Genomic DNA, 17,698 nt, shown 5'->3' with positions numbered 1-17,698 from the left:
ATTTACGCGTGTCGCCTAATTTATCGACAGCCGAATGCCTAATATTAAATTTAATATCGATATATATTTACAAAATAAGTGTAACTTTGTGCCCATATTTCTAAATGAGTTTTACGGCTTTGATTTTACCCAAAAAGCCACAGGAAATTTACCTTGTCAATCGCTACTTCTTTTTTGCCTTTTGTCTAGTGCCGTAGTAGTGCTTTTTCTTATCGCGATGTTTCTTCACTTCTAAATTTACAACTTTTGTATTACAATTTTAACCTTACAAATCAAGTGTGAAAAGTGTATTACAAATACGTTACTTTTTACTGTTTTTAGCCTTGCACTTTATTCTTTATCGTTGACTTTGCACTTTAACTGTTATTGGATCCGTTTGCATTTAGTGGGAGGAGGTAATTTCATGCTGTACAGGAATACCGATAATCTGTATATATAAAGGAATAAACATCGAACACGCCACACACAGCCAATCAAAATTATTTTCATCTATGACACGTGATTTATATTCTGCCCATCATACGAGTCTAACATCGCACTCTAGCAAACCGGAAGTTCGGCCGTTATTTCTCGCTGACTTCCAAGATTTAATCGAAGATTTTCCAAGTACTTACAGCGCATTTTGGCTTAAAAGTTTGTCGAAATCTGTGTATATTTCGACAGTCGTTAACTATTTATTAAATATTTTCCTAATTATTTTCGTGTTTACAATGGCTCGAGAAGAAAATGATTTCAATTCCGGGCAATAACAATGGCGGCATATCCCATCCCATTCTTTTTTTTTTTTTTTTTTTTGTAACTCTTTCCGCCCAGTGGGCACTAAGAGGGCCTCTTATAGCAAGCCCATTATGGGTTCGGCCAGGCCCACAATGGGGCGGCCGGGTGGTGAGGGACGGGGACCGACATATCCGGACGGACCACCCCCCGAAAAATTCCTGGGGATTTCTCGACCCGTCCGGATTCGATCCCGGGTCCCCCAGGGCGGTAGGCTGCTAACCTTGACCGCTCGGCCATCCGACCTATCTCCCATCCCATTCCGTTATAGTGCAGTTGTTTTGTTCATTAAAACTTTTTACAGTCGATAATTTATATTAAGCATCCGTCTAGCGCACGGCCAATCAGCGCAATTAGTTTGAAATTATTGTTTCTTTTATAATCGTAGGATGGATGGCACGCGAATAATCGTTACGAGTTACGAGGTATGGAATGTATACAAAAACGTTACGTAATGCAGGATCTCGTTAGTTGCATAGCGAACAGTACCGTTTGTCACTTCTTTGTACGCGATTAATAAAATAAAATAACGTAACTTTCGATAGTCCGTACTGTATATTATTCCTTAGTTCAATTCAGGTTGTGGATCGAAGCGCGTTACGTAATTTTGGAGATGTATATGTGCGACGGCGTTACGTAATTTACGGATATTCTATATACCGATTCGTAAATATCCTTATAGTTATTTAACTGTAACGAAAATAAATACAATCAACATTGAAATATAAAAGGAATTTAATATGGCGTGATATAGTCCGCGATTGAGCAGCTAGCGTATTATTTTCAAAAGTACGCCAGGTCGATAGCGACACCCGGCCGGTGGGCGACGGGCCATAAAATAGTTTGGTATAGTCAGTGGCGTAGCGTGGATGTCAGCCGCCCGGGGCGGAAGAAAATTTCGCTCCCCTTAAAATTTTGCCCCCTTAAATAAAATACGGGGAATCCCTACAAGTCAGTACAGACGGTGTTATCAGTCGCTACAATGAGCAAGATGCCATTATTATACATTCATTTAAAGAAAGGGGATTCCCCAGTTTCGTCACAAAATAAGTAATGAAAAATTCCGTTCTCATTTCAATCGGTCCGAATCGTAGGTGCGACAAAAATATGAAACGAAATGGTTCAAATTTTTACAAGATATTATTATTATTTACTGTGAAAAAATGCCGCCCCCTAAAAGTGCCGCCCGGGGCGGGCCGCCCCTGCCGCCCCCACTACGCTACACCACTGGGTATAGTTTATTATAAACGAGTATCCAAGCTTCGGTCACCGTAGCAGTTAGTCGGTTCGTCCCGTCACCCGAACCGAAATAAAATACAAACGTTATCGTCGGAAATAAACGAATAAAAACCACCGCGCCAGCGATTTCCGTAGGAACAAAGAAGAATAAACAAACGACGGACGACGACGCCATCCATCTTCGAGGCCGAAGTATTCTTTTTAGCCAACCCTCTACGAGTTCGGGCGGTGGCGCATTCGAAGATTCCGGAGGGTTCTCGACCGGCCGGAGAACTCCGGAGCGGCGGGCCATCCGGACGAAATGACACGTAGTTTCGAAAATGCAAAATAATGAATTGAACAAACGAGACGCGGTCGTCTCGGAGCCGCTTTTGTGGATAAAACAAAACCCAGATCCATTTATTATTTTTATCAAAAATTTCGACTTCGTTAACATTCCGGTCGATGCATCGGCCCAATTACTAGAAAACGACGTCGAACCGTTTCGTTGGCGCGAAGGACGAAGGGGAAAGAGGGGAGTGGAAAGACCCGAGTGCCCGTGGGTGGATCCATCCTCCGGTAAACTTTTCTTCCACCCGACGCGACAATTACGTAAGAAGCAAATTTGCGAAGGACCGACGCGTTCTTAAAAGCGGAAGAATTAATTCCTCTTAAGAACAAAAGGTCTCGATTCCTCTTTGTCCCTTGCTCCGTTGTACCGTTCGTCCCGTCGCCCCGTCGCCCCTCCCGGTTGCGGGTCGGGTCTTTCTAGGTCGGGCGCGCGGATACCCGGCTTAAAAAAGACGAATTGGCGTAATTTCTTTGCCGTCGGCCTCCGCAATTTTGCCTGCAAAAAAATAGACGGATCGTTTCTTATTTCGCCGTTTTTACGGCGACATTTCCGATAAATATCGCGCGCTTTTTCCTCCCGGCTGCGGTAACGCCACGTAGAAAACCGTTTCCGAGGACGACGTCTTTCGTCTTACGGAATGCGACTTTCTAGTGGTCCGAACCGGGAAATTTCCCTAGACGGATGGCCATGAATTTTATTTACGCCGCCGCCGCCGCCGCCAACGAAAGCCACGTCCTTTCGCGCCGCGACTGGTCGAAACCGATAGCCACCCAGGCGATAAAATCTCTCGTAACTAACGACATTAATATTGATAAAATTTAATATGTGTTTTATAAACTAAAATCGACTTTATCGAAAATAACCGTTAATTCGGATTTTCGTTAAAAATTACGGCAGTAGAACGTGTTTAGCGCATAAATCTTGTTTTTAATCCTGAACATTCTAGACATACTTTAATAAGTACGAAATAAATTAAGCAATTGCCAATAAATGTCGTTGCCGATAATGCGGTGGCCGTAAAACTTACGCTCGCGTTACGAGGATTAAAACCATAATTTCACCGTCTTCCGCACGTAGGAAAAGCCAACAAGCATTTCATTTCCGTATAAAAAATAACCGATTTCCGATAACTTTCTTCCTCCCGAAACCGTATTTGAAGGAAACAAATTTTTGTTTCCTTCTCCCTTCCAAGAGATTTAATTAAAAAGCACCGGAAAAGGAAAAATCGTCGGATAAACCTACGGGAGTCGTCTTCTATTTATAGAGCGCCCGGCTATTTCTATCGACTCGGTACGTACGAAAGTGTTACCTACGCGTTAATAGTAAATTTGCCGACTCTTACGTAACGTCGTATTTGCGCGGTTGCCGGTTAGATTGGCAACCCGATGATAGGGGACGTCGGTACGGTAACGGCCACGCTTACTGTACAAGAGTATTCACCGTAATATTTTAAGTGCGTATATAAAATATCGTTTCGATACGGAACGGTCTCTGGCCGATTTCCCGTAGGCCGTATACGGCCGGATCGGTTATCCCGGTCGCCTTCTTAGTACGTCGAAAAATTCAGCAACGGGCCGCGTAACTTTCCCCACCGTTTACAGATTTTATTCAAAAAAATAATTTTCGTATTAATAATTATAATAAAACAAAATTAGTCGAGCCGATCTGATAGCAGGCACCACAAAACCGAATCAAATATTAATTTTGTTTAAATTTTATAAATTCTTGGAATCAAGTAGTTGTTGCGCATGAGCGTGGACACGCGCGATAAATGGATCGAACGGAACATAACTTGGATAACGAAAGTGAAACCATTGCGCATGCGTGTGGAAATTGACGGACGTCGTCATCTGACTGACAAAAGTCCTAACATAAGCACTTCACCACTATAGTGGAGCGTACTTTAAAAATATCGTAAATATCGATAACCGGTAAATTTTTCGTCCGGTCCCACCCCACCGCAGTACTACGATACTCCTCTATTTCCCTCCACCGATTTTAACTGCCAGTTTAACAGTTTAATGGCACCGCTCCCCCCAGTGTACCGGTTACCGTGCCGCATCGAATCTCTAGATATTAACGAAATACACCCAGATGCACACGCGCGCATTTTCCTTCCGGACTGTTATGTATACGTAACGAGGGAAAGTATGGGAATCGTATCAAATTTGACCCTCCGAGGATTTTGAAAATCTCTACGTTTTCGGACCTCCCGAAAAGTTAAAAAAAATAATAATAATAATTCGTGGGTATGTGTTGGCGTCTATCTCGCTTAATATCTCGGGATGGAGTAAAGATTAAGAAACGGAATTTGGCACGGTGGCTTGTACCACGGACATTGCTGCTGTTAACTTTTGGTGGTGAAAGATCGAAGAATAAGACTTAAGGGTTTATTCGTTATTAACATTTACTTTTTCATAAAACTCATCACTACCTCAAAATTAAGCTTTTTGCTGTCGACCTTTTTTTTTTCTTTTTAGGCAGAGAAAATTTTCACCCCAAATAGACAGATGTCATCGTCTCTCGAAATACAATATCCTTTCTATTTCGCTGTCCATAGCCCGACACGTGTTCCCACAGCCATCTTGTATTATCTCACGTGCGTGAGATTGTGGGATCTCTCTTATGACTGGATCTAGTTTCGAGAACTCTCTCGAATCGATCGCGATTAAACCTCGTTTCGGTCGAGAGAGATCGCACCAAGACATAGCTCACAATCTAGATTGAAATGCTCGGTGCGAACGGGGTATAAGGCTCTAGTTTAGTAGTACTACAGAGTATAATACGTATATTTTAATATATTTTTTAAAAGAAACAAAACTACTGAGAAATGGTACGCGTGTTTAACAAGGTTCGGAAAACTGAAAATTTTAACAACGGGTTCGGCCGAACCTGTGCGAACCCGCTGAATATCACCACTGCATATCATACGTTTTTGAGGGGAATAACATTTTCGTGTGCCGTGGTGTTGAGGCATGTCGAGTCATGGGTGTGCCGCAAGTAGAAAAAGGTTGCCGAACACTGGTCTACATCTCCTAGTCCTGCTGTATCGAGTAGGTTGACAATTTGATCAACGATAGGCTCTTCCGGGTGAGAATCCTTGGATACCTCCGGCCATAACTTCATCCACACTCCGTTCGTGCCTTTATCAGTTAATTCTTGCCAAGTCGATAATGCCCATGGCATCAACGATGTTATATATTTTTCCAAAACTGCACAAAACAAACAGATTTACGGGAAGTACAGCGCTACGACGAATTGTCACCTTTTGCTGATTGGTTCGTGTTTGGGAATAATCGTATTATATACATATCAATGAAATGTCGCGATAATTTGAATCAGCGTAAATTTTGGCCCTTTTTTTAAGGCTTCAAGCAGACCGTGTTATATCGAATCAGCGTTAACGGAGGAAGCGAGGTCTTACTGTAATTAAAATGTTTTTATAACAAAAATTGATAACAGATGAAGCCACACGCAGGTTTGTTGTTTTTCGTAATACAGTAACTCTCCCGGCTGTTGAGTTTTTATTAAAAAAACTCATAACAGCTGAGAACATTCGCAACTCTCGTTGTTGGATTTTTTACTTATTAACGAGGTTGAGGCCGAAGTTTTAAACGCGAAAACGTGTACGTCGGACGTTCGGCGCCGCTTTCCTGTAAGCCTAGAAGTTTGACAATGGCGTTTGGAATGTCGAGCATGATTCCACCGACTTTCCACACACCATTGTCAAACTTCTAGGCTTACAGGAAAGCGGCGCTGAACGTCCGAGGTACACGTTTTCGCGTTTAAAACTTCGGCCTCAACCTCACTATTGTTTTTGGTTCGGGGTCTGCAAACGTCGATTTGTAAAAAATTCGGAGACTCGAATTCGAGACGATTTCGATACTTTTCCTCGTTATGTATTCGTAACGATCGGAAATGTAAAAGCCGGGCGATTTTAAAACGGGTTAGAGGTTTCCGAGTAAGTTTAAATGTTAGAGATGGCAATGGTGTCAAAAAATATGCTTACAAAACACGAAAACGAATCGATATAATTTTGTGCCGGATAAGTGTGGATGAACGTTATTTCGAAAGACGTTATAAAATGCAAAGAAACTCCGGAAAAGTCTTAAGACCGCGTAAAAAGAGAGTAAATTATAAACCATTCCTCGCTGTGTCGTCGTATTTTTACTTTTCTGGCTTGGTTATATATAACAGGAAAAGTATGGCCATCGGTCAAAAAACGACCCCCAAGATTTTACTTTTTGAATTCGGGAGACTTCGAAATTTCGAGAAATGCAGAAAAAACAACAAGAAAAGTTTTCCCGTGTGTATGGATGTGCGTGCGTGTGGGGCACGTTCACCCTGTTTGAAGCTTATTAACTCCTGAGCTCTTTGTGGAAAATTCGAAATTTTGCAGGGAGGTTTATATATTAGGGGATGGTTACTATTAAATTGGTGATTAAAGGTCGAGAGGGTTTGGGGAGGATGACGCGTAAAATCACAGAATCGAAAATTAGTTTATTTTTAATTTTAATTCTTTGAATTTTGTAAAACTTTTGTCGACGACAAAAACCGTGCGATATTTATATAAGAATTTAGTACAAAATTCGTATTTAAAAAGTGGTAAACGTTTGGCAAGGTAATTTCTTTCGACCAATCACGGCGCTTTTACCCATTCCCTTGGTATTCCAACAAAAATCCGTTTGTCGGACGGACGGAGGAAAAAACGCCGAAACGTCCATTTCCCTGCATTACCGGACGCGCAAACTTAAAAAAGTCATCGACTTCAGCCTTACGTTGCCATTATTAAATTTTCGCGGCCGTTTTAAGTAATTCCAGGTAAAATGACGGTAGAGTGGCGGCTAGGTTTTTTGCCCCTCCGTTACTTTAGTAATTAATTTTCGGCGCGGTAAAATCGTCGGAATTAAACCATTCTCGTCTTCCACTCCATTCGATTCTCTATTTCAAATAACAAAATAAAGGAAAATACGAAGCCATGTTACCGGAGGACGGCCAGTATTTTCCACTCGTCGAGTTCGCTCGACCAAATTAAGAGGAGGGCCAAATCGGTTCTGTCCGGGAACGAAAAGTGGCTAAAAACTTCTCTCGTTAAAAATGTCAGTTCCGAAACGAAACATACCTAGATTTTCTCCTCCTTTCCTTTTTTCCCTATTCTACCCGAAAGGTACCCGCGCCGCACCGGGAGGAGCCGCCGACCGCCGAAACCAAAGCGTGGGCGACCGGAGGCGGCCAGGGGACGCGGGGAGGAAGATCCGCCCGGTCGAGGCGTTTAAAACGCGGAGATTTAAAAGCCGGGAGGCGGGAGAAAGCTCTTCCGGGCAAAACGTAATTTCCGGAAGCAACGGGGAACGCGCCGTTTCCTCTCCCCCCGCTTTCGACGAATCGGTAAGGAGAGTCGCACTTCCGTCGGGGCGGGCGGTTCTCCACCGTCCTTCGGCCGCGGCCTCCGCCCGTTACGTAAGGGAGGACGGCGCGACGGCCTCCCGGCTCTCCGGAAGACGAACCGCGAGGGGGGAACGCGGACCCGGCGGCGAGGGGGAGGCTCACCTCGGTGTAGATCCTCTTGAAGGTTTTGGTGCGAGGGATATTATAATTTCCCGACGACGCCATATCGACGGTAGGAACGTGTCCCGGCGGCAGGGTGAGGCGCCAGCTGGCTGCGCTAACCGAGTTTCGGTCTAGTTGCTAGCGTCTATTTTTAGAACGGACCCAACCGCAGACTCCGACGGCCGCGCCCAAATAGAAACCCCTCTCAGCCTTTCCTCCCGGTCTCCGTCGACGAAAAATACCCGCCGCCCGCCGGAAAACACCCAGTCCCGGACGTCTCCGCCGACCTCCGACCTTTCTCCCCTATACGGTCCGACTCCGGCGCCCGAATACCTGGCCTAATTACGACGGCGCGGCTATAAATAGTCTAACGTTCGGGAGGAGCCGCCGTCTCCTCTTCCGCTAATTCCTCCGTAACCGGCTTTTCTTACCCCTCCGCCCGCGGACCCAGAGAAGACCAGCGGTGGCGCTATCGTACGTTATTTATTGGTCCGGTATACAATTCTGCTGGGACTAAGAAAGGATCCGTCGACGTTCTAGCAGACGTGGCTACCCTCGGGGATTCTTCATTGGTAAACGTCTTCGAAGCTGTCGATCTTGGGGGGCGGGGCGTAATATTCCTTTCCGGCTCTCTCCTTGTTCTTCCATCGCCGTTTTCTCTCCGCCTCCATCTCCATCACGCGCTTCAACTGCGGGAAGAATGAAATTTCGTTAGGACAGACGACGCTCCACCCGTAAAGCCGGAGCCCCGGCCCGCTCTATTTTTAATACGTAATTAACGTAACGCGGAGCGTTTTCCGGCCGCGGCGTTAAGATCGAAAAACGCGTACGGCCTTTTCGGGCAAAACCGTCCGCCCCACCCGAAACGCTTCTTTATACCGCAACTCTTTCTTCTCCTCGGACGCCGGAGGAAATTCGGAAGGTTGCGATTCGGGTAGAGCGGTGTTTTCGATCTTTTTTATCTTTCGGTTGCACTTAAATTATAACGATACGCAGTGAAAAAATCAGCGATTTAAAGTCGCGTTAGTAAACGTTCTATCGCCGTATTACTCGCCACTTAAGCTAAATCTTTCGGTCTAGATTTTTTGCCAGTTAAATAAAATGATATCGTCGTTCCTTAAAATGGCAGCAGGTTACAACGATAGTTATTTAAATTAATAAGTTTCGTTTGCGCAAGAAAAGCAGATAGCATTGTCTTAGTTTGCATTTAAAACTGGCACGATAACAGCCTTTAGAAACCCGCTATTTCTAAGTTAAAAGAGAGGTTGCGGCAGAAGTTCAAACGTTCAAACGGCAAGCAGAAGTACACTTTTGACGTTTAAACTCCGAGTAAAACACGTTGAGCCACACGTTACCGTCGCGCACTGACTCGAGGGATATTGAAAAATGGCGGGAACGTTGAACAATGACGAATGTTACCAGCGAAGGTAAATAAACAAATTAAACTATTTTGATGTATTTATAGGATGTTTAATAACACTAAATAATTATTTTTAATTAGCGTCGTGTCTCCTACCGTACGATAGGACGACCTCATACTTTTGTTGAGGGAAGTAGTGGCTTTAGTAAATCCGAAAGCAGCAAATCTTTCAAAGTGGTTTACCTCCATGGTTTGAAGTTACCATTTCCTTTACCTCAGGATTTTTTTACTATTAAGACTACTTTCAGAATATAAAAGTAGAGCTCTGTACCAATAATTAGGTTTTTATCTCAACATTTAAAGCAATTATTTAAATATTTAAATCTGTGTTTTTTGGAAATTTGTATTTTCTGGAGGTACATTACTTTGGAAACAAGCTCTTCAATTTGGAGGAGAATCATGCATATCGTATCACATTTGAAAATATCCGAGAATTTAATGTTTTCTCTTACTGTCTTTACAACTTCTGAAATTGAAGAACCCTTGGCTGCTATTAGATCTTTCACAATATGTAAAATCATTCTTTAAACCAGCATTCGCCAACATTTCTGATTTCACGGATCACTAAACTCACAATTTTGAATCCTGAGAATCACTATCACAAATTTTTTTAAACAATATAAAACATCTATAGAATACTGATCACAAAAGTTCCATTTTACTTTATTAATATGAAATTCACTTGTTTAATTATAACAAATAAGTGTAAAATTTGTTGCTGCTTGTTTGAAATAAGTTTATGGATTCTTGGCTCTTTTCCACAAAAGACGACGATCACACTCACATTATTTACTTTTGATTCTTTATTGATTTATTCACGTTATTATTAATTAATAAGTCATTTCGTGTTTGGTTTTAGATTCAAATAAAAAATCCCCAATGAGTGAGAAAAAGAAACGAAGCATTTTGCATTTCTTTTGTAATACTTCACATAACCTTAAGTTGATCAATGTCAAAATTTCTCCACAGACCACCAAAATTTTCACATAAATGACAGAAACATGGACCACCAGTTAGTGACTGTTGCTTTAAACATAAATTTGCAATGTTTCCATACAATGATTCTTCTGCAGAACAAATTTCTATTGATTTTAAGCTTGAGATATCAAAGCCATCTTTTCATTCTTTAGTGTAGGGATGGGCAACCTTTTTCTATGTAAGGGCCGCATTTCGACTGACGTGGGCTGCACGCGAGAGAAAACGGAGGAAATGTCGGTAAATCATAATTGTTTATTCATATATAATTATAAATTAGCATAGGTATACTTAATATAGCTTCTGGCACTGATCTAAATGTAATATGTCGGAAATATTTGGTTAAATATTAGTCATTGCTAGTTTTAAATTAGTTTTGATGTGTCTGTTAGCTGGTTTCTTGTTTTAATTTTTACCAAATTCATTGCAAGAAAACTACAGGTAACCCCCGTATAACACGGCACTTCTATAGCACGGATTCACTCTAACACGGTTCGAGAATTGGGACCATCTCCGTGTAACACGGTACTTTTATAGCACGGATTCACTCCGACACGGTTCGAGAATTGGGTGAAACTCTCGTACAACATGAAATGTAATAAATTTTTACATACTTAAGTACTAATAGTTCACAAAAATAATAATTTTCTATTAGTACTTAAGTATGTAAATTTTATTTTCCCACCTTCTGTCGATAAACGTGGTCTTTCTCGAAACTTGTTTCGATGTTGCAAGATCTCGACACTTCTGCTTTTAATGTTGCCAGATGTTTTTCCCTTATTCCATACTTCCTTTATTCTTCATAAGTGCTTAGCACCATATAAGGAAATTTATAAAGATCTTTTAACTAAAAGCAAGCAATCTAAAATTACAAACTTTTTGCAAAAGGTAAAGCATGTATCTGAAGATAATGCAGAAAAATGCTCAGAGGATAAGGATAACTTGCCAAAAAGAAAACACCCTCGGTTAATAGCGCTTAGTGATGACGAAGAAAACATTGTTTAATTTATATTAATATGTATCACTTCTTAAGAAAATTTTAATAAAGATATTTATCTTAATTATGAAAATATAATAGCATGTTTTTTAAATTTTTGGAATCTAACCCCCCTTTTCGTACTAGTTCTTTGTTTCGTATAACACGGATTCGCATAACACGGCAATTTTTTGGAACGTAACTCCCGTGTTATACGGGGTTACCTGCATTTACAAACATAAGTTGTAGAAAATAACATTGAAGTGAACTCACTCAGCAAAATTAAATCACAAACAACCAAACACCTTAAGTTGCTGAGAAAAATTTAATAAATAACAAACGTTTTCAGCCAAATCTGTTGGCCATCATCAGGTTAAACAAATTCGAATGCAAACACAAAATGGAACAAAAAATTTAAATACAAATAAATAAAATAACGGATAAAATATACATATAAGAAAGTAAAAATTAAATATAAATAACAAAAATATATAAAAAATATGTATAGGTTAAATAATAAACTACACGAAACTCTAATAAATGCAAGAAGTGCATTTATCAATAAATTATACGAAATTCTGACAAATACAAGATATGCAGTGATAACAAAATTAATGCCTGCATTAATGCCAGGGATGCTGAAGGGTTGCCTTCGGCATGGAAATATTTAATTAAGAGGTTTGATAGCTCTTAATTTAATGCCTTGATTTTGTTATCACTGCATATCTTGTATTTGTCAGAATTTCGTATAATTTATTGATAAATGCACTTCTTGCATTTATTAGAGTTTCGTGTAGTTTATTATTTAATTTAACCTATACATATTTTTTATATATTTTTGTTATTTATATTTAATTTTTACTTTCTTATATGTATATTTTATCCGTTATTTTATTTATTTGTATTTAAATTTTTTGTTCCATTTTGTGTTTGCATTCGAATTTGTTTAACCTGATGATGGCCAACAGATTTGGCTGAAAACGTTTGTTATTTATTAAATTTTTCTCAGCAACTTAAGGTGTTTGGTTGTTTGTAGAAAATAACGTTTGAATTTTTACTGAATACTTCCTCAAGCTGGAAAATTGATATATTTATTCATATTTTATGCGACACGAGCTGCAAAAAATATTACTGCGGGCCGCATGTGGCCCGAGGGCAGGTTGCCCATCCCTGCTTTAGTGAATGAAAATGCAATTATACACACATTTAGATTAAATAATAACTTTGTTGTCAAAGTAAGCATGAACTATACATGAATTTACAGAAAATGGGTTGATTTTAAATAAATATGGTTAGATAGCATTTTTTAATTGCTTTTTGATGTTGACTTGTTAGTTGAAAAGGTCAATTTATTGTTTTATTGCCTTGTTTAATGTACATTTGTAGTTTTCTGAAAATAAATCAATTTTTCTCTCTGATAATATAATAAATGTAAAAATACCAAGAATAAAATAAAAATTATAGCTTTACATAGATAATTACCAGATTTGAAACACCTATCATGATTATGAGGCAGGCACACCTTCACTGAACCACCAGCCACTCTATAAATGACAGAAATTCTAAAGGTTTTAAGTGATTATGAAATTTTCAGCTTTTATTTTCTCATTTAATTATGAGTAGTGTGTCTTACCACTTAACACATGTCAGTTCTTAAGGATGCACTATAACTTCACTGAGTTTGATTAAAATTTGGTGACCCCCATGTCATGCTGTTCCTTCATTAGAATATGAAGTACCATATAACTTAACAAAACTGATTAGTGCAAAACACCTTAGATCCCATAAAGAAAAAAAATTGATTGATAGAACTAATTTTTCAACCTTGTTTAAAAGGTCATCATCACGTTCTAAAGATGAACCAAAAATTGAACAGAAAACAAATTCAAAAATGAAATTATTCAATACATATCAGAATTGAATTTGCTTTTTGTTCAATTTTTGTTTCATCTTTAGAACCTGATGACGACCTTTAAACAAACATCAGAACATTAGTTCTATCAATAAATTTTTTCTTTACTGGATCTAAGGTGTTTTAGAGCTATCGATATTAAACACATCCAGTTTTTATACATTTTTTTATATCTTACTCTGTTTGTCTGTCTGTCCAGATAAAGTAACTCAATTTTCACCCACTTACCAAGTTCCAATCTAGTTCTACCATTGTTATATATAATATTCCATTATTACAAATTTATCTGTCTATATATATAATCGAGATGAGTTGATAATAATAATAATCAGTGCAGAGCCCAAACGGATAGGAGTTGAAAGTTGAAATTTGGTACACAGTTAGGGTACGTCACGAAAACGCACACTAAAAAGGGATTTTTCGAAATTCCTCTCCACGGGGGAGAGGGACAAGATTAAGTCTTAACACTTCCATCAACAATGGAAGTGTTAAGTAACAATGGAAATGTTAAGTAACAATGGATGTGTCAAGTAACAATGGAATTGTTAAGAGAAAGAGACGTACAAGACGCAGATGCAGTTTTTTTCGTTTTTACGGGAAATCGAACATACTTTTAGACCCATCTAAAAATTCTCTAATTAGTCTGGAAACAGGGGGACCCAATTCTTGCATTCTGTGAAAACGGGTAAGGTTGACTATAACGTAATAATCTTAATCTTCGCTGTCGTTACTTTTTGCCTGAGCAAGGCCAGGCCTATCTGCTAGTATTATTATAAAATAGAGAATTACCTGTTTCAAAGCAAAAGTACACTCATTATAGTCATCAATCTCATCTTTGCATTTCTTTTTTCCTTTGCGAAGTCCATAAGCTTCGAGACATTCAACCACATTCATTTCAAAATCTCTACAGCGGCGTCCGGCAAGAGAAACTCCATACTGGCCAAACAGATCTGTAAAAGGAGTTTTTATGTGTGCCATTCCCAATGTTTACAAACCAAGTTATCTGAAATGTAAATAAGTAAATTTTTACTTTTAAAAATTTTGTCATTTATAATAAAACAATGTTGCTGTAAGACTTCAATAAATTATCTAATCCTAACTATTTTGCATTTTATTTTATCTGATAGATAAACTAATTAGACAATACACAAAATATATTTAAAATATTATTGTTTTTTTCCTTTTCAATTTTTGACTTTTTCCATGCCCATCATGGGTTTTGCTTGGCAAACAATGGGAATGGCAGCGATAAGAAACGAGGCCCGACATATCTGGGAGAGACTGCCCACGGCTGCTTGCCCAGATCTCCCAATGCAGTATGCCAATGCTAATGCCCTAATCACCTCTGCCATCCTACCATCTACTTGAAATAATCAATATTGTGATCCTTACCTGTAAACTCAATTAATGCACATTATACTTTAGTCAATCTTTCATGCCAATTCTGGGCATAAATATATCAGGTTTAAATCACATATTCAGTTTAATTTTACAAATGAAAAGAAAAATAATCAATTCGGATGTAGTCAAATACAATTTCAATGGATATAGCATGAAAATAATTTTTTTCTCATAGAAGAAAATATTTTAATTAGTGTTGCAACAAATAGTATATTCGGCCTTAGGCTGAATATTTGACCAAACTATTCAGCTTGATTAATGCACGTACAAAAATTGGCACAAACTGCATTATGGCAAGGACCCTGCTCTCTATTGGCTGCTGTCACTATGCTTCGCCAATCGCATTAATTCTTGACAGTTGTGGTGGACAGACAGGAGCGTCATGGCAGTATGTGATAAATGATGATATCAAATGTGGATAACAATGCTACACGTGTAAATAACGGAAAAAGAACAGAGAAGAACCGCAAAGTGAAAATATGAAAATAAATATGAAATTGAGTCGATAACATAATCGAACAACTCGAGGCAGCTTATTGGCGCGAAATTTGTGGCCGTCAATGCCAAATAATTGTTCTCATAGACTTTGGAAAGCTAAATGCTTGTAACAAAAGTCACTTAGCATGCACAGGTGAAAGCCTGGGACCGTTCGGGCTACCGAGCTGTCTCGAATCTGTGAAATCATAACTGTGACTTATACCAATGTCCTATCTGTCTCTTTTCTCCATTATCACCAGGCTACGAGTCACGTAATTGTAAAATGGGAAATCTACGACAGAAAAGTGACAAATCGAATACCTATGCATACGTGGACTAGAGCGATAGTCGAAAAAGGAGAAGAGCAAAGACGAGCACTTAAAAAGAAGAATAGGCAAGGTCAGACCCTCAGATGTGCGACAATTCTCGAACAAATAGGTGTGTACATGTGCTGATCTTTGTAATTATAAATTGTGAATACATGTGACTAATATTATTTTGTTTTTTATTTTGTGCAGATTATAAGTTATAAATAAATATAAACAAACAATACTAACCTGATAACATTAAATCTAAATACCAAAATGATTAATTTACTGTGTTTTTGTTATTTCTTACTCCTGTTTTTAGGTGTTCGGTATTCGGCCGAATACCGAATAGTAACCGAATATTTGTTGCATCATTAATTTTAATCCTTATGTTACAAGAAATTATGATGCTGCTTTTGTCATTTTGGCAAAAAATAGCAACATGCAGATTAATATATTTTGAATTTAAAGAAATTCTTAACATGCTTTCTAAAAAATACTTTTTGCAAGAATATACTTAAAAAATACAAACAAATAAGTCTATAAAAACCTTCATTTTAACATAAGAAGATAATCTAAAAAAATTTAAGTTGTAATAGCCAGATATTTAATTACAAGTAATAAATTTTAAAACTTTATATGTTACTTAGAAAATGCTGCGATCTGGATCACTGCACAGACTGGCCATACATTTTAATTCAGGCATAATCAAAGAATATTTTTCAACTTTCAATTATTAAACATTTTTTTTAAGATAATAAAATTTTATGCTCTTTAACATTGTAATTTGACTTGTAATTATTATACAAGTCTTCCCATAACATTTCATCACGACGTAATTGAAGAAAGATACAAGTATATTTCTAATTGTTTACAATTACTATTGTTAAATTTTGTTACTAAACAGTAAAATTAATTCTACAGACTGAAAAATAAATGCAGAGGTTGCAAATTAGAGTAATATTAACTGAACTATGTCTTGTCTATAGCCTACAATAAAACTGATTTCTGCTTAACGTTGCAGTTTCCGACAACCCGTCGACGTTAAGCGAGGACTCGTTCATACTAGCACGAAACGTGCAGGAAATCCACTACACACAAAATGAAAATTATTAATCAAATCAAGCAATTTAATTTTCTGTTCTATAATTACACTTATAAAATCATTTTTCAAGTTTTTAAATAATGTTTGATAAAAACCAAATAAATAAGTAACTCTTATTTGAAAGTCAAAAAATTTCCAAAACAAAAAGCAAACAAAAAATTTTAATAGAAAGATAAAGCTATTATACATCTCTAAATAATGTAATTAAAAGGAATATAGAAATTTTGCATTCTCTATAGAATAATTCGGCGGTTTTCGACCGGGGTGCCACAAAGGTTTGCAGTTTCATACATCATATTTTGCAGTTTGGGGAGACAGCAAAATATGATGTTGAGCAGCACCGCAACGTTTCTTACACGTAAACGGGTACGAAAAACGCAATAACTACATCGATAAAGAGATAGAGGCATTTGAAGAAAAATAATCAGGTTAGGTGTGCACTATTAGAAAAAGATTGAAAAACTCTGGGGTAGATCGACCGACGGGCGCTGTGGTCCTTTTAAAAATTAACCAAAATTTTCCAACGATAGTTTTGAGTACGCTGTTACGATCACTACGCGCTTTAGTATCTTTACTTTGGTGATCCGTATGAAAGAAAATCGTATAATCGTAACGTAGGCTTCTTAATTCTAAAAGAAAAAAAGTTAACCTAACGTAAACATTCGTACTGTACCTCCAGATTTCCTCTAACCTTTCCCGATCTACAGCGTCCTCTCGATATTTATACAATTATACTTATCGTTATTGTCGTAATGTTAACTTATTAATTAAAATTTGTAAACGAGTTTTTTTTTATTAATGCGTAACATACTTTCTTATTTATAGTTATTTAATAAAAAAGTAATTTTGTTTTAATTTAGCGGTCGGACTTTTATTTTAATTCTTCGTTCCGAGGCACCGACCGAAGATCGCGGCTGAGGTGCGTAGATGGTTCGCTGTGCCGCCGCCGATTTCGAAAATCTTTACGCCGGCGTGAACATAATAGAATATATATAAATTATGAATTTACATATCGATGATATCGTAATTTCCAGAATATAATTAAGAAAAAACGATGCTATAAATTGGAGGTGGCTTTATACATTCGGGCCGAGACCCGAATATAATACGAATTTTGCCAATAAAGTAGACAGTAATAGTGGGAGTCTCCCCGAATCTGACAAAATAAATCGATCGCTGTTTCTGGCATGTAATACGTGGTTGCTTGTTTTAGTCTCTCCGCTCTGTGGG

General features: G+C 38.3%; 2 protein-coding genes across 2 annotated transcripts in view; both read right to left on the bottom strand.

Moving 5' to 3' along the window:
• LOC136982601 (BAG family molecular chaperone regulator 2) overlaps positions 1–8,211 on the bottom strand; it is a 36,192-nt gene extending 27,981 nt beyond the window's left edge. Inside the window, exon 1 of the mRNA XM_067279142.1 lies at positions 7,895–8,211. Within this exon, the coding sequence (XP_067135243.1) occupies positions 7,895–7,957 (63 nt within the window). The 5' untranslated portion in view covers positions 7,958–8,211. The remainder of the gene's footprint in view (positions 1–7,894) is intronic.
• A 147-nt stretch (positions 8,212–8,358) lies between these two features.
• Positions 8,359–17,214, bottom strand: ND-15 (NADH dehydrogenase (ubiquinone) 15 kDa subunit). Its single transcript, XM_067279143.1, has 3 exons — positions 17,142–17,214; positions 13,967–14,180; positions 8,359–8,583 (listed from the first exon to the last, which is right to left on the bottom strand). The coding sequence occupies exons 2-3, from the start codon at positions 14,153–14,155 to the stop codon at positions 8,461–8,463; spliced, it is 312 nt and encodes a 103-aa protein (XP_067135244.1). The 5' UTR covers positions 14,156–14,180; positions 17,142–17,214; the 3' UTR covers positions 8,359–8,460.
• Positions 17,215–17,698: the final 484 nt, after the last annotated feature.

Source organism: Centruroides vittatus, unplaced genomic scaffold (genome assembly GCF_030686945.1).
Source record: "Centruroides vittatus isolate TY-2023 unplaced genomic scaffold, ASM3068694v2 contig_854, whole genome shotgun sequence".
NCBI lineage: Eukaryota > Metazoa > Arthropoda > Arachnida > Scorpiones > Buthidae > Centruroides > Centruroides vittatus.
Note: the sequence above shows the minus strand (reverse complement) of the source record. Positions and strands in the feature narration are given on the sequence as shown.